The sequence below is a fragment of the Camelus bactrianus genome, chromosome 12, assembly GCF_048773025.1.
Source record: "Camelus bactrianus isolate YW-2024 breed Bactrian camel chromosome 12, ASM4877302v1, whole genome shotgun sequence".
In the NCBI taxonomy this organism is placed as follows: domain Eukaryota; kingdom Metazoa; phylum Chordata; class Mammalia; order Artiodactyla; family Camelidae; genus Camelus; species Camelus bactrianus.
The window spans coordinates 41,027,294-41,051,816 of NC_133550.1; the positions used below are offsets into that span (position 1 = coordinate 41,027,294).

The following is a 24,523-nucleotide window of genomic DNA, read 5'->3' on the forward strand; positions in this document are numbered from 1 at the left end:
CGTCACCAATCTTTATGTCAGGGGCTTATTATCTCTACTGGCCACCTCAGCATAATCCTTAGGAGCTGCTTTGAGCTGAGAAAGAAGTTATTATTCAGTAACACAATCTTTCGATGATAAGGAAATAAACAGACTAGATTATGGGTTCTTAATTTTTATGTCACTTGCATCAATTTGTAATGCTACCCAGAAAAAGCTGGGAATCATCTCGTAGGTTTAGGTGAGATGTTCTGATGACTCAATACAGAAAATGGATGTCTTAAAGGTTCATCTCTCTATTAATTCATCAGGGGACTCCGCACAACACTTCCATCAAGTGGAAGCAATTACTCAGCACTTACCACAAAAGGTGTTCGCGAGGGACTTCTCCCATGGGAACCCTGGAATCCAACTGATTCTCTCACTCATTCTAACCACATTACTGATCTTTTGAAAGGGGGTTAGGTGGACTCTCCCTTAGAGACAAATCAGCTTTACCACTCTTAGCCTTCAAATGCTTGGTGGTACACTATGATGTCCAACTTGAACTACAGTAACTGGGGTCTCTGGTCTTAGCAAACTTCTCTTCTCTGCTTTTCTAAATTTGGGAGTAATTGTAGGGCCTTGGGAAAGCTTCACAAATATCCAGAAGAAAATCTAAATGCGTCTCTATTGAATCCACAATCTTTTATTATCTTTACTAATATGAAATAATTAAGTTTTACTGAATCAGAATCTCTATTTCAACAATATCTCTAGGTGACTGATACACTTCAAAACTTGAGAAGCACTGTGCTATACCATGACTTGGGGACATGAGAACTCTATTCTAACTCCCGGAGAAGAGGGCACGGAGGGATATGGTGGAGAACGCTGCATCTTTTACCATGTGGTGTCTGCTGTGATGCCAGGCACGTGTGCTTAGTAGAGAACTTAACAAAGAACCAGTTCCATCATGCAGCAGTCACAACCTTGCTCCTTAGCACGCTGATTCTCAAACTTCAGCTGGCATCAGAATCACCTGGGGGGCTTATTAAAAAAACATATTGCTGGGCCCCACTCCAGAGTTTCCGGTGGTCTGGAGTGGAATCCCAGAATTTCCCCAGGCAATGCTGAAGCTACTGGTCTGAAAACAGTATCTGGGAGGTATTACTTTAGTTGTTTATCAGTTTAGAGCATTTGCAAAGCATCACAGAACATGTACTAACCTCTTCAGGCTACACTCTGATTTCTAGGGGCCTGTCATTGAGTAGATCACTTAATCCCTCTTGGCTTGTACATTTGGGCGATTGTATCCTATAAGACAACAGATGGTCATTTGAACTGTTGTGTCATATAAGACAGTATATGGGAAAGGGCTCTATAAAGAGTAAAGAGCTATGCAAATGTTAGTTATGCTCAGTTATTCACTGGTGGCTTCCACACACAGATTACAGCAGCCAGTACAATGGGTGGTTGAAGCAGGCTGGTGGAGAGTGCATAGGGCTAGGAGTCAGGAGTCTAAATCCCATTCCTCTGACACAAATGAGCCAGCACCACGGGAAGGTCCCTTCTCCTTTCTGGTCTCACTTGGCACATATGTGAATGAGGAATGAATTTGGTGGTTTTCCACCTGTGTTGCTATAGGTAGTCATGGGCTTCGGAGGATGCCCTGGAGATTAATCTTTGGGACCCACCCCATTTTCAAGCAATACAACTCCACCTGGATCTGTTTTACTGACTGGATTTCCAAGTAAGAATTCTTTTGTAAAAAGGGCTCTTCTAAGAATAAAACCAGTTTAAAAACTACCAGGATGGATGATAATCTTGAAGTCTCCTTTTAGCTCTCAAAGGCTACCATCAGAATCATGGAAATGTGCCCAGAACACCACAATTGTTCTTTTTCTTCACAATGGAGTTCAAAATGCAGATTTACACCAAGGCCGCCTCTCTCTAATCTGCTCTAACAATAATCTGCTGTCACTGGGCCCTCTGCTTCCACATGGTACCTTCCTGGCTGCTAGACACCAGTGCAAGGCTAAAGGCCAGGAGCACTACAGCAATGATAGGGACACTGTCCACCATTCCAGAGAGAGCACTCGGCTCCAAGATAGGGACTGTCACTGGTATACTGTTTCAGGTCCCGAACTTGGGGTAAATTATTTGACAAGAGGACCTTTTGAGGGAAGGTCTGTATCTTATCCATCTCTGTCAGTGGAATGTCCAATACCAAGAGTGGTATTCAGCTGGTTCCAGTAATTCATGGCTGATGCTTGTCCTAACTGGTGAGACATCTGTTCTAACTTGTCAGTGCCAATGTTCTACTAGTCATTAAATATTTTAAAAATCCCTCTGCTTATTATAATATTCATCCTGTAGCAGGCACGTAATATAAGTATGCAGAATAAACAGGACCAGAATTCAGCAGCAGAAGCGGGTGGCACAGGTAATCAACAGCTCCAGCTGACACCAGAAAGTCCCCGGGGAGCATCTGGAGGCCAGGTAAGCTGAGCACCACAGAACTCCTCCTGTGCTCGTAGAACCTGTGTTCAAGAGACGGAAGGAGAGAGCTTACAGCAGGCAGGGTCATCACTCAGACCACCTCTGGGAACTTGGAAGTGACTGCCCAGCAGCTTGACTGATGCCTGCTTTCTTAGGAGGCCGCTCCAGGCTCCCTGGAGTGCTGTGATGACCCACACCCCACATGTTTACTTGACAGCTTTCTGAACCTTACTGACCATTTATAATTTTGAATAAGCCAAAGCAGAAGAGCTCACCTGGAAGTGTCAACACAAACATACCAGATGTGTTCTGACTCAGGAGAATGCTAGGAGAAAGCCCTCAAACACAAGAGTCTTAGCAAATTATGCACATCGCCTCAGGGTGAACAGGATGCATGGCCATGGTCACCACATGCCTAGAGATCTGAGGCTGGTTATTTAAAGTCAGCATTTTCATTTTTCCCAGAGAAAAATGTGAACTGTTGTTGGAAAAGCTTAGCAAACAGGCCTATCTACCTTCTCCTTTCTTTAACCCCATTTCATGAAATTTCCTGTCTGTCCAATGTTCACAAAATAAATGGCTGACATCAGACACAGTGGGGAGTAGCTCCAAAGCTGGGCATTTGCTCAGTGATCTTAAAGGAACAAAAGGTGTAAGGAATGGTATCATCCAATTGTAGGGACTTCAGAGCTTCCCCATCAGAGCAATCCAGATATTCCTTTAGTCTGTTCTGAGGATGAGAGATTCAATTCCTTTTACTTATCGACCAGTGTAATCCCTAAATACTCTTCTATTAACAAGTAGCTTAGCAGATAGGTTTCCTTATATACAGAGGAATTTTGTATGCAGCAAAAGACATAAGTATGGAATTGCCTTGAAGGTTGAGTCTCAGTCTGTCATATCCCTCTGGATATTATGATTTGGGTCATTGCCATGCAGTTTCCTCCTCTGACAAAGAGGACATGCCTGGAGCCCTGCTCTTCTCCCTACGCCAGACCTTCCTCTGCTCCTTCCATTTTCTACCTGCCTACAATGTAAGTCCTCCATGCTTTGTAGCCAAGCACCATGCTTCTGACCTTCTGCAGGAGTGATGGCCTTTCTGCCTGCACTTTCATCTCTTGCCTCATAACTGAATATTCGTGGATCTCATGCCCTTCTTCCTGTCAATGTCCAATGCTGGGGTCCTGGTCATGCCCTGTCAGGCCTATTATGCTGTTGTTGACCAAAGACTGGTGTATATTAGAGTACCCTCGGAATTTATATACTGCTCATCCTCGAGTCCCACCTTTGGGATTTTGATTCAATAGGGTCTGAAGATGGGCCTCTGTACTAGTAGTTGTACCCAGCTCCCTAGATAGTCATCAGAGTTGCAGAACAATTGATTTTGAGAATACAAGCACCTTGATACAGGCCTTTCCTACCTTTAGATTTTAAGGATTATTTCAAATTCTCAGCCTTTTGCTAAAAACATCTTCAGATAATTTTTACTTATGAGTAGCAAGACAAGCTATTTAGGAAGTTTTAATTAATGAATAACCTATGTCCAATAAATTCTTATGAAAGATATGAGTTAGGGCTGCCTCAGACTCTGCAGGTAAATGCTGGAGGCATAAAAGAAAGTTAACTTTGTCATAAAAGGCTTTCTCTAAGAAGTCTTCCCTGATGCTCAAAGAAATATTTCTTCCTATTTGTGCAAAGCTATGCAGCCCCACTAGATCAGCATCCTCCACCTGTATTACAGTTGCCTTTTCACTGTTCTCTTCACCTTCTGTTTTACCTTTTTGATTCTATCACTAAACGCCAGTTATCCAAAATATAAGTCTAACCTAGCCCCTCCTGGCTTGAGATAAACACATTTTAAAAGCATCCACACAAGCCTTCCATGATCTGACCCAGTTACCTTCCTGATATTCTTTACTTTACAATTTATTCTTTGGAAACAGGGAATGGATTGCAATTCCCTACACAAAATGTTTCACACTTCAATGCCTTAGCTGGGAATGCTTTGCCCTATCTCTACCCTCTCCAAACCTGTCTTTTATTTATTCCAGGCCATGAATTATCTAAGTAACTCAAAAAGGAACTGCTTACATGAAATCTGGCTCAGATTTATTCAATTAGCTGCATTCCTTAGGGTTTTAAAATCTGTTTTGACTGGCTTTTCTCTGTTCTTCTCTTTCATTGGAGAATTTTAGGGTAATGTTGCAGACACTGCTAGCAGCCCAGACAATGAGCATGTTCTCTATTTTTCTTACTATCAAAACCTTGCTTTGTTGGGGTTCCATGTGCTGAGTGAATGCACTGACCAGCCCTGATTCCCTTGCAGCTAGCGGAGACTATGTGACCCAAATCAGGCCAGTGGGATTTAAACAAAAGTTGCAGAGTGTGGCTTCCGGGAAAAACTTTTCCAAGGGGCAGGGCTGGCTAGTTTCTTCCTTTTTCCTTTTCCCTGTGCCCTTCTTGTTATCATGATTACGGTTTTATAACTGAAAGTATACCAGTAATTTTGCAAAGATAATGGCAGAATGGGAAGAAAGGATCCTGACAGGATGCTGACATGGTCCTGACCTGGGCTCTGGTTATGTTACAAGAGAAACATCATTAATTAGCTTAGGTTGTTCCAGTATGGTTCTGTTACATGTAGACAAATGCTGACCTGACACAGATCTTCTAGTCCTGGACTTTCTCTCCAAGAATGTCATCTTTCACCACCTACTTATAATAAGGTTTGTAACAAAATCATTAGACTTACATCTTACAACTCTCCCTTTTTTGTTATTTGCCTACCCAATGTCCATGGTGGTTATGAGGACAGAGGGGGCTGAATTAGGTGGGAGTTGGAAAAGTTGCAGTAATCTGAATGAGAAATATAATTCTAGTTTCTTCATTTTCCAAACAAGACATTGGAACTGATACATAATGAATTAACAGTATACAAATCCAGCAAGGAATTTGCACAGTGCTATCCAAAAGGCAGTAGAAAACATAAATTACTGGGAGCCCCAACAAGTCCCCTGAAAAGAAATATTAGAAACTTCCCAGGAAACGTTATACTTCTCTTGATAAAGTCCCTGGAAGAATACAATAAGATTCAGTATGCACAGGGAGAGAGGGGATTGGAAAAATTACAGTAATTTGAATGAGAAACATGAAACTACATAAACTTTGGGGGTAAAGTTTGCTCTCTTGAGCTTAAACTATATATGTTAGACAATCTGGTAAGTATAATGAGTTTGGTAGTTTCCCCCTAAGATTCTATAAGCTATCTTTATATTCCCTGGGGACCTCCGAGAGGACATAACTAACGGTGGAGTGGAAGAATTAGTCTTCCCTGGCCTTCTCTAGGCTGTCTTCTGTGATTCTCTTCCATGTTTGTATCGTCCTCTGGAGTGATGGTTAAGAGTGTGGAGTCACAGCCATAAAAAAGAATGAAAAAATGCCACTTGCAGCAACATGGATGGGACTTAAGAGATTATCATACTAAGTGAAGTAAGTCAGACAGAGAAAGACAAACATCATATGATATCACTTAAATGTGGAAACTAAAAAAATTATACAAATGAACTTATTTACAAAACAGAAACAGACTCACAGACATAGAAAACATTTATGGTTACCAAAGGGGAAGGGGGTACAAATTAGGAATTTGGGATTAACAGACATAAACTACTGAATATAAACAACACGGTCCTACTGTACAGCACAGAGAACTATATTCAATACCTTGTAATAAACTACAATGGAAAAGAATCTGAAAAAGTATACACACACACACATACGTATGTAAAATGGAATCACTTTGCTATACACCAGAAACACAACACTGTGAATCAACCAAAAAAAATATAGAGTCAAATTGCCTAGATTTTAATCTTAGCTGTATGACCTTGATTGAGCAAGTTAAATAACCTCTCTGGCCCTGACTGTCATATGTGAAATGTAGACAATAATCAAATCTACCTCTTGTGTGAAGACCAAATGATCAACACAAAGCACTTAGATCTTGCCTGAAACTTAGTCAGCTGCCAATAATTGCTATTATGTCTGTTGTTGAATATTACACAATATCATGTTCTATTTGTGTCTGTTTATTCCACCAGACTGTCAGCTCCTTCCATGCAAGAAACATGTCTTATCATTATTTGTGTTGGTGGGTGCTCATTTAGTACTCAATTCATTGTTACTGATGAACACGAATGAGTAAAATACCCTTCTGATGCTGTCCTCCCTCCTGGGAAGTATCTCACTATATAAAGCAGTTTTGTAGATTCATATCTTATCTCCTCCCCATCCCCCTTACCCCAAGCTCCTACCTCCTGGTCTAAAGCCTTGTGTTTAGTAACGGCTTAATAAATATTTATTGAGTAAATGAACAATAACCAAACCTGCACACACCATAGTCATCACACGCGTTTTCCTGACACAGCCTTCTGCAGAATGTGTACTCCTACTGCAGTACTAGCTGCTCACTATTCTTTAAACTTGCCCTGCACTTCATGCCTCCATGCCTTGGCTAGTTCCCATCTGCCTATCTTCACTTTGCCTGGCAAACTCATATTCATCTATAAATTACAGCTTAAACGTTCTCCCTCCAGAAATCTTTTCTGATTTTCTCAGAGAAATCCAATTCTCTCACTTTATAATTATTTCACTGAAGGCTAATGCTGTGTCTTATATATCATAGAATCTAAGCACCTAGTATAGGACATGACATAAAATAGGTATTCAAGTAAGTCTGTTGAATGAATAACCATGCTGACCTACAGAATGACATACAGACAGTTCCCAAATGAATTTGGCAACTGACCCAAATTATGAACTATTCTGGATCATAAATGAATAACTAGATGCATATACAATACACAAAATACAATTTAAATCTTAACCTCCCCAACCCAGCCATTAAAGGTGATTAAGTTACCCCTATTCATTTCTTCCTTGTCCAGGTTAACTTCTGACATAAGGCATCCATTTGGGAACACATAGGGCAGGTTTTGGAGTTCACTGTGCACATATGGAGCAGAGGGAAGAAAAGTGGCTTGCACAGGGCTTGAGTCATGACCTCATCTTTGTTGTCTTGGTGTTCAAAACTCAATGATGCTCACTCTGGAAAGGCTGGGCATGCCCCTGGAAGGGTATAACAGAAGTTCTGATGACATTCTTATATTCATCAGAAAAGGGCATGAGTTAATAAAAATATCAAGAACTACAGTTGTAATTCCATATGGAGATCTAGGAAAACAGTAAGAATATCTGCACATATTAACATGAAGAGACATGAATTGGTGCAGAAAACCAGCCCCTGCATCACTTATGCCTGGCAGCAGACTAGATTTCTGGGCACTCGGCAAAGGACCCCATGTCTGCGTCAGCCAGGGTTGCTCAGGTCATTGGGTTAGTTATATTAATGCAAATAGTTGCAATGAATTCAGAATGGCTTTGCATTTAGGTCTCACAGGGGGAGGGGTGTTGGTGGTTCCAAATTGGTACTGTGAATGAAAAATGCTGCCTGCTGTATCAGTAAACAAAAGATGTTGCAGTCATCAAGCCACTACAGCTGCCCCTGAAAGTGTACCCAGAGGGTACTCAGGATGGGAAAGAACAGGATACTGGCCCTTCATAGCTGAAGTGCACATCAAAGGAATGATTTAAGAAGCCCACACTTTGCATCTTCCCATACATAGAAAAGCACTAAATTCCTTAACTTGAGATATCTGGTTTTCTTTAATTAACAGTAACCTTTTGATGTTTCAACTACCTGGTCTTTGTTGCAAAAAAAAGTCGCACATATTTCCTGGCTCCTCCCTTACCTCTTCAGAGCAGTCCCTTAGAGCTACCTAAGAGGCAGACTCCTGGGCTTGAAGTTCCTAGAAAATCTGCCGAATAAAACAGAATTCCCAACTTTAAGGCTGGGCTTCCCCCCCACCCCTCCCGTCAACAGTATCTTATTTTTGCTATTCTAAATTGGACTGCTTCTTATAAAACATGGCATGCACATGGGGTCACTAGGTCCAGTTCCAGACTAATAAACCATTGGAAGTAATCACTGTAAAAAATTCACACTTTTTATCTCCCTTCCTGAAGCCAAATGGTGTGTGCATGAGGTCATGGCATCCTGTGTGAAACGGGTGGGGAAGAGAATTTTTTGGTACCTAATTTCCTCAGAGGGAGATTAAACCAGGGAATGAACTAATAATAACCACAAAATGTTTCGGGTGTGGCTGGCAGGCCGCTGTCTCTGTGTAAGTACAGTACAGCTTCTTGCTGCCCTTGACTTAGAAAAGCACACTAAACAAACATCCATGAGAAATGCATTTTTTGTTTTGTTTTGTTTTTGTTTTTGATCAAGGCTCAGCTATTCTGGTTCTTTGTTTCAGGACAAAAGTCTGGACCCAGGAGGCTGTATAACTAATTGGGTGCCTGATTCAGATTCTGCAGCCCTCTTGGGGTTGCCAACCACTTCCCTTCCCTCCCAAACCCAAACACAACCACTCTTCCACTAACCCTGAGTTGCGATGCCCTAGGCAGGTGATATTTGAAGGGACTAGTCCCGTGGTTGTTGCTGGAATAATCTCGTCTCCTTTCTGGTATCAGAATTTCTCCTTATTCTGTCTTCTGCTGAAGATCCCAAGGTCCATGGTGTGTGCTGGGATGACAATGATGTAGAGAATCCAGAGAATTCTCCCCCACGGCTGAGGAGGCTGCACACCTATGTGTCACACTCAGCAATGAGCCTGCACTCACATGCTGGTGCCAGAAAAGTTTCTGGCTGGCAGAAATGAATACCCCAGTGGACCTTAAATGCATACATTCTGAAAAGAATAGATGGGTTGAGGTGAGTATTACTCTAAATAAAGTCAGCTGGCACTTCCTTAGCACCAACTCTTCCTAGACCTTCTGTTAGGGGTTTTACATGCATTATCATATTGATTTTTCACAAGTACCCTATGAAGTGGAAATGACTGTTCTTATTATAGAGCAGAGGAAACTGAAGCTTACAGGGATAGGTAAGAACTCACCTAAGGCCTCATTATTAGTGAACAACAGAGCCAGAATTCAATTCAAATACCCAAGTCTGGCTCCAAAAAGACTTAATAAAAGGAGAGAAAGAGTTACTACAAACTATTTTAAAGCACTAAGTGGGTTTTTAAATATTGATAAAATGGGGTTACTACTTTCGATAAAAGAGAGGGTATAGTGGACTGAATGGAACACCCCCCCCCCGATACATGTCCATGTCTTCACCCCTGGAGTTTGTGAATGTGATCTTACTTGTAAAAGAAGCCTTTAAATAAAAAATCCTGAGATTATTCTGGATTAGCCGAGTGGGCTTCACATTCCATGACATATGTACTTATAAGAAACATCTAAAGAAGAGACAGAGAGGAGGGAAGGTCATGTGAAGAAGGAGGGAGGAACTAAAGTGATGAGTCCACAGTCAAGGAACACCTGCGCGAAAAAGCAAGGAAAGGTCCTCCCATAGAGCATTCAGAGGAAACGTGGCTCTGCCAGCACCCTGATTTTGGATTTCCAGCTCCCAAAATTTTCAGAGTATAAATTTGTTGTTTTAAGCCACCTAGTTAGTGGTAATTTATTACAGCAGTCACAGGAGATGAAATGAAGGGGGCAATACAATTGAGTGGCAAGAACACTTGACTTAGGACTGCAATTCCCAACTTTGACCTTCATCACATGTGACTCTGACAGGTCGCTTCCCTTAGCCTCAGTTTCCTTATGTAGAAAACAACTGTGAGTGAGACGCTTTCTATCCCTCATGATCTGTGAACTGAGGGTTCAGGTGCATTGCTCTTATTTTCCCAACCAGTGGCCAGTGGGTAGGGCAGTAATTATCTGATGACCTTTATTTTGGCAGAGATGTTTCAAGATGAATAATTAAAGCTCCTCCTTTAAGGGAACACTCCCAAACTCATTCTATGAAGCCACCATCACCCTGATACCAAAACCAGACAAAGACACTACCAAAAAAGAAAACTATAGACCAATATCATTGATGAACATAGATGCAAAAATTGTTAACAAAATATTAGCAAACAGAATCCAACAACACATTAAAAATATACACCATGATTAAATTGGGTTCATCCCAGGTAAACAAGGATGGATCAACCAACGTGGTACACCAAAACAAGAGAAAAGACAAAAATCATGTGATCATCTCAGTAGATGCAGAAAAAGCATTTGATAAAATTCAACACTGATTTATGATAAAAAACTCTAACCAAAGTGGGTTTAGAGGGAACATACCTCAACATAATAAAAGCTATTTATGACAAACTTACAGCCAGCAATACTCAATGGTGAAAAGTTGAAAGCCTTCCCACTAAAATCCAGAACAAGACAAGAATGTCCTCTCTCATCACTTCTATTCAATATAGTACTGGAAGTCCTAGCCACAACAATTAGACAAGAAAAAGAAATAAAAGGGATCCAAATTGGAACAGAAGAGGTAAAACTGTCACTATATGCAGATAATATGATACTATATATAGAAAACCCTAAAGGCTCCACACAAAAGCTACTAGAGCTGATAAAAGAATTTGGCAAGGTAGAAGGATACAAGATTAACATACAGAAATCTGTTGCATTTCTTTACATTTACAATGAAATATCAGAAAAGGAAAGAAACAGCCTCTTTTAAAATCGTATCTCCAAAAATAAAATACTCAGAAATAAATCTGACCAAGGAAGTGAAAGACATACGTGGAGAACTACAAAACACTAAGAAAATTAAAGATGACTTAAAGAAATGGAAGGATATCCCATGTTCTTGGATTGGAAGAATATATACTGTTAAAATGGCCATACTACTCAAATCAGTCTATAGATTTAATGCGATTCCTATCAAATTACCCAGGACATTTTTCACAGAACTAAAACAAATAATCCTAATATTTTATACGGAATCACAAAAGACCCAGAATTGCCAAAGCAATACTGAAGAAAAAGAATGAAACTGGGGGAATAAACCTCCCAGACTTCAGACAATAGTACACAGCTACAGTAATCAAAATAGCATGGTATTGGTACAAAAACAGACATATGGATCAATGGAACAGAACACAGAGCCCAGAAATAAACCTACAGACTTTTGGTCAATTAATCTTTGACAAAGGAGGCAAGAATACACAATGGAGTAAAGACAGTCTCTTCAGCAAGTGGTGCTGGGAAAATTGGACAGCTGCATGTAAATCAATGAAGTTAGAAAACTCCCTCACATCTTACACAAAAATAAACTCAGAATGGCTTAAAGGCTTAAACATAAGACAAGACACTATAAACCTCTTAGAAGAAAACATAGGCAAAACATTACCCAACATAAATTTTAGCAATGTTCTCCTAATCTACCCAGGCAATAGAAATAAAAGCAAAAATAAACAAATGGGACCTAATTAAAGGTATAAGCTTTTGCACAGCAAAGGAAACCATAAGCTAAACAAAAAGACAACCTATGGAATGGGAGAAAATATTTGCAGAAGACCAACAAGGGCTTAATTCCAGCTTAATTAAACAGCTCATACAACTTAATAAGAAAAAAACAAACCACCCAATCCAAAAATGGGCAGAAGACCCTAACAAGCAATTCTCCAATGAAGACATACAAATGGCCAATAGGCATATGAAAAAATGCTCAATATTGCTAATTATCAGAGAAATGCAAATGAAAATTACAGTGAGGTATTACCTCACACCAGGCAGAATGGCCGTCATTCAAAAGTCCACAAACAATAAATGCTAGAGAGGCTGTGGAGAAAAGGGAACCCTCCTATACTGTTAGTGGGAATGTAGTTTGGTGCAGCTGTTACAGAAAACAGTAGCGATTCCTCAAAAAGCCAAAGGAGACGTACCATATAATCCAGCAATCCCATTCCTTGGTATATATCCAGAGGAAACTCTAATTCAAAAAGATAATGCACCCCAATGTTCATAGCAGCACTATATACAATAGCCAAGACATAGAAACAACCTAAATGTTCATCAACAGATGACTGGATAAAGAAGATATGGTATATTTATACAATGGAATACTACTTAGCCATAAAAAAGAAAAATGCCATTTGCAGAAACATGGATGGACCTGGAGATCATCATTCTAAGTGAAGTAAGCCAGAAAGAGAAAGAAGAATACTATATGATATCACTTATATGTGGAAGCTAAGAAAAAGACAAATGAACTTATTTACAAAACAGAAATACACTCAGACATAGAGAACAAACTTATGGTTACCAGTGTGGGAAGGGGGAAGGGAAGGGATAAATTGGGAGTTCAAGATTTGCAGATACTAACTACGATATGTAAAATAGATGAACAACAAGTTTATACCATATAGCACAGAGAACTGTATTCAGTATCTTGTAGTAACCTATAATGAAAAAGAATATGAAAGCAAATATATTTATGTATAATGTATGACTGAACTATTATGCTATACACCAGAAATTGACACATTTAAAACTATTTCAATAAAAAAATTCACAACAATGCACATCCAATTTTAAAAACAAAAAAATGCTACTTTAGCAATATGACAAACACATTATTTGTATATTTTTAAAAGGATTCCTTCTGTACAGTGGGCTTAAACTAAGTACTGGCCTCCAATTCCCAGGTGCAAATTTTAAGGGAAAATAATAAAAAATACTAGACAATATGGGGAGTAGTAACTGCCATATAGTGATATATGTGCCTTAATGGAGTAAAAATCTTAATGAAGGTACTACAGTTTGGATACGGTACAGTCTAATCCTGTCCCCTGCTTTGAATGTTGCCCAAGAAGGCTTCCCTGACACTGCAGTCTACCCTTCTGACTAATCAACAATATTCATCTATCTCATCACAGGGGAAAAAAAGGTGTACATATGGTAATAGATGTTAACTAAACCTACTGTGGTAATCATTTTGCACTATGTACATATTTCAGATCATTACATTGTATACTTTATACAATATTCTCTGTCAATTATATCTCAATAAAATTGGGGAAAAAAGAAATCAATACAATAAAATATGATGCTATGGAGGGCTGAAACTTTTTAAAAAGCAAACAAAAAACCCAAATTGCCATCTATTAATCTCGAGTTAATATCTTTCTAACAAGCTTTTAAACTTCTTGACAACTGGGGCAGTGTCTTCTACCTCTCTGCCATCATCTCGAGTTTACAGACATACAGCCACATAACAGGTTTTAAGTAAAAGTCTAGGGAGGATATAATGTGATACTGACTCTAATGTTCAGATGAGCTTCCTGTGATTGATTATTTCACTCTGGAGTCAGAATACTTTAGAAAGAATAAGTCAATAATTTGCATACAGGAAGTGCTAAATGAATGAGTAGTTTCTTTAAAAAAGTTGAGTTATTCTACTGATTGTATCAAAAGACTATTAGACAGGTACTACAGTTGACCCTTGAACAACAAAGGTTTGAACTGAGCAGGTCCACTTATACACAGGAAGGTGTCCCTACACATAAAATCTCCCCCACCTGCTTCCCGATGTTTAAAATTCCACTATCACGGCTGCATTGCTTGGCTTCAAGTCATGTCCTGTCAAAATTCAAATACATTGGGGATAGATTAGTAACACTGTAAGCCAAGCAGCCTGCCAGCCTGCCTGCCTTCCTTCTTCCATCCATCCTTTCCTTCAATAAATATTTTTGGAGATAGACTCTATCTAGCTGGGTAACTGGTGTGAGGTTAAAGGTAAAGAAGTGGTCTCTGCCCTCAGGAAGGTCTTGTTTCTGAACGGAGATGAATGTGAAAGAAATATAATACAGTGTTTTAGATACTATGATGGAGGCACTTGTGAAGTGTAAGGAAATCCAAAAGGGATAAATACACTGCTCTACTTGGAAAGATGAGTGTGAAAATCCCTTAAGCCTGAAGTCCTTCACACTTTAGTAAGAATGAACTGTAAAGTTTTCTTCCCCCCTAAGAGGTATATTTTGGCGATAGGATAAAAAGGTTAGGAGTCAGTGTGAATTCACTAGAATATCATATATATAGAGAGAGGAAATGACAGCAAAGAAAAACCTGGAATCAAAGTCTTAACACTGAGCTGATTGCCTAACTGAGGGTAGATTAGGCCCTTCTCACATGAGCCTGCCTAACTGGCAGGCAATGTGTTAAAAACACTAATAAAAAAACAATAGCCTTGCAAAAGGGTTTATATCTATTCTACAAGGGAAAAAAAGGTTGTTGTGATTGACTGACAGCCACAGAGGCAAGCATTTCTTAATTGAAAATAAGAGCGTCAGCAAACCTTTTCTATAAAGTGCCAGATAGTAAATATTTTAGGCTTTGTGAGCCATATGGTCTCTGTAGTGGCTACTCAATTCTGTGGTTGCAGTGTAAAAGTAGCCACGGACAGTATTTAAATGAATAGATGTGACTGTGTTTCAATATAACTTTATTTACAAAAACAGGTGGGCTGGATTTGGGTTATAGGACATAGTTTGCTAGCCCCTGGTTTATACCATTTGATAGGCATATTAAAGTTAAGTAAGTTTAAGTAAGTTTTAAACAAAGTTTAAGTAAGTTTTTTGAGGTGAGGCCCCCAGCTTCTCAATGGACAGCTGGGCCTCATGCAGAGTCCTTTTCTCTACATTATCTGACCACACAGCCAGGGAAGTAGCCATCTGAAGGAAGTAGGCCTTTGAACAAATGTCTGCTGAAAAGATTGAAGTGACAGGAAGAGAGGGAGCAAAAGACAGGCAGACAGAAGGTGTTTGCACCATAGAAGTTAGCTATTTACCAAAAATTCATGCTTAAGGTGAATTTTTTGATTAAAAAAGGTGTAGACTGAGTGGTCTGTGGCTAATGTAAAATTACTTTTTAGTAGTAATGCATGAATGTTTATTTAACACATTAATTCACAGTTTATAGTTACTTAGTCTTTCATTTATTCATTCCACAAACATTGCCTATTACATGCCAAATATTGTACTAAGTCCTGGAAGAACAATATTGAATAATTCTGGGTCATCACTATATACCAAGATATCCAAATTACCTCCCCTCTGACTCCCTGTTGTGATTTTCTATAACCTTCCACTATTTTGTAATATATGACTGTGACACATTGAGCCCCACAGAGCTTTTTAAGGCTTCAAGCCCTGTGACTAAGTTTTTCCTTTGAATTTTCAAAGACTATTTCTGTTATTGCCTCACAAAGATTCTGCAGGTCAGTAAGTATTACCTGCATGTCAACTTTTACAAATGGCTTGGTGTATCCCATCACTTAACCTGTATGTCTGCTAACTCTATCTTATACTCAGAGCTGGACACAGACTTTACCTGCTCTAGGAAGCATTCCTTGATTGACTCTCAGATATATACCTCCATCCCTGATGCCTACTCTAGTCAACTATCTACTCAAAACTGCCACTCAGATGTTCCATACATCTTCAAATTCAACATGTTCAAACTTATACCCCACCCACCTATATCCCCTTTTCCCCCCAAGGTTACCCAGATCGGTGAATGGAACCATTTGCCACCCAGGAGTGCAAGCCAGAAGCTTGGAAGTCATTCTTGAAACTTTCTTCCCCTCACCCCTTGGGGTCTACTATTCACAAAGTCTAGGTAATTCTATCTCCTAAATATCTCTTGAACTGAGATACTTCTAACTCCACTACCTTCATCAGAGCTTAACCTACCAACCTCTCACATCTAAATATTCTAATTGTTCTGCTGGTGTCCACTCTCATCTAAATCTCATGTCTACCCTGTAACTGTCTGATCATATCCATTCAATGGTTTCACTCTGCTGTTAGGGTAAGGAACAAATTTCTAGACTCTGCATGATGACTCTAATCAATATCACCTTTCTCTGACACTACTTTTTCACTTTCTCTGAAACATCTGAATCAGGTGTCACTTTAGAGCTTTATTCTGGTTTGCACCTGTGGAAGATTTGCATTAATGGCCCCATTCTTCAGCAGCCCTTGTTCCCCACCCCTTGCCATGTAACACTTAAGTGCTCTCTCACTGCTGGTGACAATTTCCTGCCCCTGACTTCAGCCATGTGACTTGCTTTGGTCAGTAGAATCAGACAAGGTTCAGAGTCCAGGGTCCAAAATGCCTTGTATGTTTCCATTTAGCCTCCTGAACCTCTCTCTTCACCATAAGAACAACAAGCCCAGGGTAGCTCTTTGGTAGCATGAAAAGGATGAGGGACATGTGAAGTGGATCTACCCAGCTGAACCCAGTCTAGATCAACTGACCCCAATGGACACACAGATTTATAAGAAACCATACCAGGTTGCTGTTTTAGGACAATATTTTGCATTTGCCTATGGCTTTGTAAATATCCTCTACCTTAGTTGATATTTAGGTCAACTAGGGTTAGAAACCACAAAAACTGCATAGATGAATCTCATCATTCCTACTATGAACAGCAAACTCTTGCTTGAGGACTGAGGTCCAGTAATAAAACAACGGCTAATTGCCTGAGGATTCCTCCATGACTTCCCAAATGAAATGTGGGTTTTCCCACCAATCCCACAAAGTGGGTGGATGAAACCAGGCACGAATCTTTCCCTTGCTGCCACAGAAGCTCTTTATCCACTGCCACAGCCTGGGGACGACGCTAAAAGTTCAGAGCTGGTTTCTGAAGTGACACAATCCACTTACATTTTAGATAAAGGTACAGTCTGTCATAACAGGCATTTTAAAGGTCGTCCTAGATTTAAACAGCACATTTTGTTCCTGTTATCCTTGTCTTCTGAATTTCTCTTTGAAAAGCTATTGAACGTTTCTGGCCTTTACATTTTCCCTACCTGACAAAACCTATTACTAGGTAGAAGTTAATTAAGCCACAGGGTTAAATCATTGACAATTCAAAATGAAAACCACGGCCACCTGTGGCTGTCATATCTTGCCCCAAAAAGACACACCACGATGCTGGGCTCATAAAGGAGACTCTTGAAATTAAGGCTTTCTCACCCATAAATATGAAGAGTGACTTGGGGGCTGTAAAACAAAGTGCCCTTTGATTAATACACCATCAGGTTCGCTGTGTCAGAACAAAAGTAAAGATGTAAACAGTTAACAGACTTCATTGTCCCGGAGAAAATGAAGACATACCTGGATTGATGCAATTCTTCTCTCTGAAATAAATTTTAAAAAATACATGTTTTAGTTTTGCTCAAACCCACCCCAAATTCCAAAGCAGACATCTTTAAAGCAGAGGCTGTTAACTTCCCTAGCTAAAATGTTTTGGATTTTTCTTTACGGAGGAGAGGGTGAGAAGATTAGAAACCTGAATAATTTGCTCTTTCTGCCCTTCTAAACCAGCCACACCAGGTTTTCCTCAAATGGCCTGGATTTGCAAGACGGCCATCTTTACTATCCAACGCCTGACAGCGTCCCTAGCCTAGGTCCGTTCTTAAAGTGCCTTCAAGAATATAGAAGAAAGTGAGCTCGCCCTCCATTCTTCTACCCTAGACTACTGCACCCCTCTTACTTGACGGCCACCTGTCCTAGACTGTGTGTCCCCTGGGCTGTGACTTGCTGCGCTCTCATCACAGCCCCTCACCCCCACCCTGCCCTCTGGGCAATATCGCAACCTGGAGACTACTGTGCTTTGCGCCCATAGGAGAGGCAGGAGGCTAAGAGCTGTTACCTGAGGTCCAAGGGGCCCGTGGGGCGCCGCTGGGTGCTGCGGGGGCGTCCTCTCCTGGAAAAGGAGGCCTAAGAACGCGGAGAGAGGCTGAAGCGCGGAAAGGGCACCCTCATCCCTAGGCCACATTTGTCGCTCAAACGAGTCAGTTGCGTTGAGGGCCCTTTCAGGGTCCGGAGGCAATCTTAAGCGCGGTCTCAAGGGCAATAGCGGGTGCGCATACTCCTCTGGGGTTCCAAACGGCCTGCTGGAAAGTTAACAAGGGGAGTAAGCTGGCTCCTTCCGGCTTCCCCAACTCGGAATCTCCAAGGCGGCTCGCTGAGGCGGCGCGTGCGCAGTGCCTGACGCAGTCCCGTGCGCAGCCTTGTGCGCAGCCCCACAGCTGTTGCTGCTTAACCTCCTCAAAGTGGGCGAGGTGGAAACTCGGCCTGGAGCTTGCCGATTAAAGTGGAGACGATTCCCCGGTTCTCACAGTGCTTCTTCGACAGGCTTTCCAGGGGGTGCCGAGGAGAGGTCCCGCAGCCTCGGGGCTGCACCCTTGGGACGGGCGGCTCCGTGATCTCCACGCGGCTGAGAGGTCCGGCTGCTGGAAGCTTCCAGGGAACTCCCGCATTGCTGCTGTTCTCCGGAGCGCCCTGGGGTGGTTCCCTCTTGGCCTTCAGGTGCCTCTTATCCTCCGGCGTGTCCTCGTCCTTTTCCAGAGGGTAATTACAAGCAAGTTGCTGCATCTTTAGTGAGGAAGAGCAGAATCTGTTGTCAACAAGGAGATGGAGGTGAGAAAAAAAAAAGGTGTTTGAAATCTCACATAAAAACTTGTGATTCATCAAGAGATAGGGAATACCTAGTGAACATTAGTATCTGTTACGTGTTGTAGATAATTAACATAAATGAGGACAGCCTTTTCATCTAAATTGTTTACATGTTGAAATTTGTTTACTGTTAATATCCCTTCTAGGTTCAAACAAAAAAGCTTTAAAAAATGTTGGTGACTTAAGAGACTTATTGGAAGCCACAAAGCCTTTTGATTATTCCATTTTGAGAGAATCAAATATACATTCAATTTTTCTTTCTGTCTTTGTTTCTTTTCTCTCTCTCTTTGGCATATTCCAGGGATGTAAGGATATAAGAACAAGAAAAACAAGGCCCCTTCCCTCAGAATGAGACATGATTTCAACCATAATAATGCAGAGTATTTGGCAAAAGACATTCTACATTTTATCCATCCCATGTTCTAGAAAAGTAACTTGAAAGTTTGAAAAGAAAAAACCCAGATGCCACCCAGATACCCCGCCTCTCATGATTACAGGTGTTTTCTGATTTGCTAATGAAGAATTACCTCCCAATTAAGCTCTTCTTATGTTGAAGCAAAGCTGAGTCTACCATTTGCCAACTTGATTCATGGTGACATGGGAATGACTCACTTCTATTCCGTTATTTTGTCGTTTCCCGTGTGAAGAAAGTAGTGGGATGTGGGAAAGTATCAATCCTTATCCATCCTATCAACTATTGCATAAGAGTCAACTGATTATTTGCAGACCTGGTGTGGGACTGCAGAGCAGATAATTCAGCCATCTTCCTGTGCCATGAAACATGGGAGGTGGTTTCAGACTGTGCATGGCTTGTTGGTGGATGGAATATCAGTAGTTGACCACATATTCTGGGATTTCCAATAATAACTTCAGCAAGTCTATAATTTTACTGCAGTTTGGAACCCTTTGGGAGTGGACACATTTGGACAGCCAGATTTTAAGGATAGCTAATAATTTACTTTTTTACTGCTGTATAATTTAAATTGCACTGATAACACTTTTTAGCAGAACTTTTTCTTTTGTGTATTATTTACATCCTCAACTTGATAATAGAGAAAATTGAACACCAGTAGATTTTATTGATGACTGTTCTCCTATGTGGATTGTCACTCCTAAGACTAGCTGAAATACAATATTATGACTATGTTTACTGTGCTTCTATGGAGAAATCAATAATTGTTACAGGTTTTTTTCTTATATGATTTATGCACCCCACACAAAATGGCCTCACACTGATGTACTCCCTAGTTTTGATTCATTACTTCTCATCACAGTTTTGTACTTGCCTATGGAAGCCACTTTCTTTCCTTTAATTTGTTTTTTCTAATCTGTTTCAGGTGTAGTAATCCAATAACCTTGTGTTAGGAGAATTAATAGGTTCTGAGATTTACTCTTGTCATTAAGAGGGAGGAGCCTTGTGTCATGACATTGCCATAACAATGCTGTGAGATTGATTTTGGAAACTTGGTGTTCTTTTATATTTACTCCCTGGCTCTCATCTGGTTTACAGCCAAATGAAACTAACAGGTACTGGGTTTTAGATTGGAGAGTTGTTCAAGGAACTACTTAGATACCAACTAAAGTCAGTTCGACTCTAAAAGAAATCTGCAATTCTTAACACTGGGTTTACTTTAATATTTTGATCTGAGTACTCAAGAGTTATAGAACTTCACATGTAGAACAAAAAATGCATGAGGTACCCTTACTTTAGGAAAGAAAGGAGAGAGTAATAGGAAACTTAGATTTTAGTTAAAATGGGTTTGAACTGCTTTTGATTTTAGATTGATAAATTGATAACTGATAATTTCTGGCTGCTGCTAGCTTCATGGGAGAAGAATGAAAAGGCCCATTCTGACCATTGATGAAAACAGTTATATTAGGTCTCTTTTCAGGTCCTTTACTGGAGGGCAAGTTCTTCATTCTCCCGACAAACAGATGGCTGAGCTGAGGAATAGAGTTACAGGTACTTCACACACATACACACCCAGGGGATTTTATTATTTTCTCCTTCATAGCTTTGTTCAAGTTCTAGGCAGCAACATGGTTAAAGGAGTTCAGTAAATTTACATAGATACTTGCATAATAGTTCTGCCAGAATACCTAGTCCTTTGGTTTCACCTCTGTTCTTGTGCCTTCTTTCTTCTCCTTAGAAGGGTTAAGACACTGCCTCAGATTTCCTTTCTAGTCATCCTGACATAGGGTGTGGCAGCCAGTAGACAGTTGTTATACCCAGTAGGACTTAAGGATCATTAAGTATTATTTACTGCCCAGTGTCTCAAATTTTGGAACTGAGGCAGTAGTAACTGCTGACACAACTTACCGCAGAACTAGAGAAGCTTTAACTACAGCAGAGCTTTGGGAGGCCGTCTGCAGAGAAGGGGAGCCCAGGCTCTAGAGTAAATGGTCTGCTTGCTTTCTCTGTCTTACCGCCTCTGTGACCTTGGACAGGACAAGCCGTCCCCCTCTGTCATGCTTCAGGCCACATATATGAAAGGATATTAAAGTACCTCCCTCAGAAGCTTCTTGCAGAGATAATGGCTGTGCCTTCTTGGAGGCCCTCCCTAAGTGATTATTCCCATGGAGCTGGTTAGAAGCCACAAGTTAACAGAAAAGTTCAGGCTAACTCTTTTCTTTTACATTCCCTAAAAGGCTAAATCAATAAGTGATCATTATAAAGTCAGTTCACCAGGTTTTGACCTAAGCTTTAAGAAGCCAGCAACCACCACCCACACTGTTGGGGTAACACAGTCTCAGTGTACTCGAAATTAAACCACACAGATTAATGATTCATCCATTCTACTTAGACCTGGTGAGAACAGCAAGGCAGGACCAAGAGAAGCTGGTAGCAGCAAGATCTGAACAAATGAGAAGTGTAAGAGGGAAACCCAGACAGCAGCTGAACATCTCCTCTTATGCCTGTGGGGTGGTCTGCGCCTGGACGTGACATTGTCCAGGTGGGTCCAGACAAGGGAGTCAGTGGAACCACACAACCAGCTGCCGGGTGAGGACTCAGAAGAACAGCTTCCACACTTGGAACAATGGACCCTCCTGGCCGAGTGCAGCAGGCATGCCTACTTGATGTGAGCTGAAATTAGGAACTGCCCTCTCCCTTCCTTAGAGACTTTTCTAGTTGTTTGTTTATGAAAAACCCTAAGGGGAAGCATGTTCTGAATCTAAGACCACCTAAGAAAAAAGGCAGGTGATTTGTTTGTACTGAACAAAGGCTGATCCAATTCAGAAATGATGCAATTGTGGCGTTTTACTTCCCCTTCAGGTACTCAGAGATCATCATTAATAGTTCAGCGAGACAGTTCTAGGTTTCTTTTCTGTTCATGTTGTCTAAAGTTGTGAGAAATCGTTCTTTAAAGCTTACTTTGCTCATAGCCTGAAACAGTTTTTGTGACTCTGTATACTTACTGGAGTGTTTTGATAATCACTGAATAATAAAGGAAATGATCATTGTGCTTGGGAACACATTAATTTTCAAACAATTAAAATGCAAATGGAAAGGCATTTGTATCTGCCAACATTTTCATTAGACAGTACCCCAGAGAACCTTTATTTGGTGTCTAGGTAGCGATATCACATACATTCCCAAGAATGTATGCTGTCTTAAAAAATATTTCTGTATCCTTTATAAAAACAAATTTGGGTAAATTCTAATTCAGTCTAATTTACTGAAGTTTTCATTGCTTAGAATCATTACAGATACTTACTGTGAAGGTTTCCTTAGGTCAGTGGTTGTAAAAGTGGAGTCCCTGAATCAAGCATCAGCATCATTTGAGAACTTGTTTGAAAGGCAAGTTCTTGCCCCACCCCTACTCCTGAATCAGAAACTCTGAGGGTGGGGCCCACTGTCTATGTTTTAATAAGCTCTCCCCACGATTCTTTGATGTGTTAAAAATTTGAGAACAGCTGCTTTAGTGGGGGGAAAAGGTCTAATTTATAGATGTTGGCCTTGTGATAACCTCTTCATTAGTCTTTAATCCTCTCATATTAGTCATATTAGAACATCACTTACTTAGAACTTTGAAAAATGACTCCACTTTCTCCCTTTACGCCATCGTCACGTTCAGCACCAAGCCCAAAACGCAGTATCAAGGGCATTTCTCTATTTTGCCAGCATGGAGCCAGCGTAAAATAGCCTGAACTCCTGCCAAGGCTGTCTAGAAATGAATTATTTCACTTTAGGAAGAAAGAAAAATGAATAAAGTATTTTAGCTTTTGGTTTGTGGAAACGAAGGTCGGACCTCATCTGTGAGTCCCCTCACGCACGCATGATGGTCAAACTGTCTCTCTTGGGGAATAATGATAATGGGATATTTGATACCCGTCCAAAAATTTCCAACCTCTGGTTGTAACTTAAATAAGAAAATTAAGAGTCTACAAAAAGGTCACCAAGGATTATCAAATTGGGTGGCGGGGCTAAAAGACAGTGAAACCTCTGAAGAGGAAAGGGGACAGGGAGGCACTTTGGATAAGGAGGGGATACCATGGGGGAAAGGCAATCCTGAATGTTAGCTTCTCCTTCAAGACTTGGGACAACCACCTTGCAAGCAAGGGTGGCCCTTCACTTCTCAGTGTGACACACAGATGTTCTCTCTTATCTACAGAGGGGCCAGTTTTTCTTGTGCTTGTGTCTCCTGCTGAGTTACTTGATCAGGGAAGATCTTGGTGGGGGAGAAAGCCACCTGGGATGTGCCCCATACAAAGTCTAAAGCCTGACAGATTCTTTTTGTGCCATGAGTATCTAGATCTAAGGCTGCAAGCTGTAGAGTTTTGACTGGCCTTCTAGCTTAAAAAAATTTCAACATTAAAAATTAGGAGATTTTACAGACATAGATAAATGGAACAGGATAGATAGCCCAGAAATAAACCCAGGCACTTACGGTCAATTTATGACAAAGGAGGCAAGAATATACAATGGAGAAAAGACAGTCTCTTCAATAAACGGTGCTAAGAAAACTGGACAGCTACGTGTAAAAGAATGAAATTAGAAATTCTCTAACACCATATACAAAAACAAACTCAAAATGGATTAAAGGACTAAATGTAAGACTGGATACTATAAAACTCCGAGAGGAAAACATTCTTTGACATAAATTGCAGCACTATTTTTTTGTATCTGTCTTTTAGAGTAATAGAAACAAAAGCAAAAATAAACAAATGGGATCTAAAATTAGGAGATTTTATAGAAAAGTTTGAATTGCAAGTTTTTTTTTTGGTTTGTGTGTTTTTTCTTTAACCATCTAGACTAGATCTGAGGACAGGCTGACTGTTTCAGATAGGACAGCAGTGTCCAGTTCACCATACTCTCTGCTTCTCCCACAGTCTCCCTGACACAAGCTAATGTTGGTTCTTATTTATCTTTGTGCTTGTAAAGTTTTATTTCTTCTACCATAACCACAAATAATGGCCCCAAACTGGAAACAACCCCAATGTCTATCATCAATAAATGCATTGATGTATTAAACTCTGAAAGTGAAGGAACAGTTGTTCTAGTCCCAAACATGATGTTCAGTGAAAGAAGCCAGACTGTATGTTTCCATTTATAAAAATGACAAGAATGGGCTAAGTTAATCGATAGTGTTAGAAGTTAGCTTGGTGGTTTTTAATC

At 40.4% G+C, this 24,523-nt stretch overlaps 1 protein-coding gene across 1 annotated transcript in view; it reads right to left on the reverse strand.

Annotated features, from left to right (window-relative positions):
* PLEKHG7 (pleckstrin homology and RhoGEF domain containing G7) overlaps window positions 1-22,970 on the reverse strand; it is a 66,948-nt gene extending 43,978 nt beyond the window's left edge. Inside the window, 6 exon segments of the mRNA XM_074374479.1 lie at window positions 2,374-2,501; window positions 17,563-17,585; window positions 18,101-18,392; window positions 18,444-18,564; window positions 18,621-18,847; window positions 22,966-22,970. Of these exon segments, the coding sequence (XP_074230580.1) occupies window positions 2,374-2,501; window positions 17,563-17,585; window positions 18,101-18,392; window positions 18,444-18,564; window positions 18,621-18,847; window positions 22,966-22,970 (796 nt within the window).
* Between the last annotated feature and the right edge of the window lie 1,553 nt (window positions 22,971-24,523).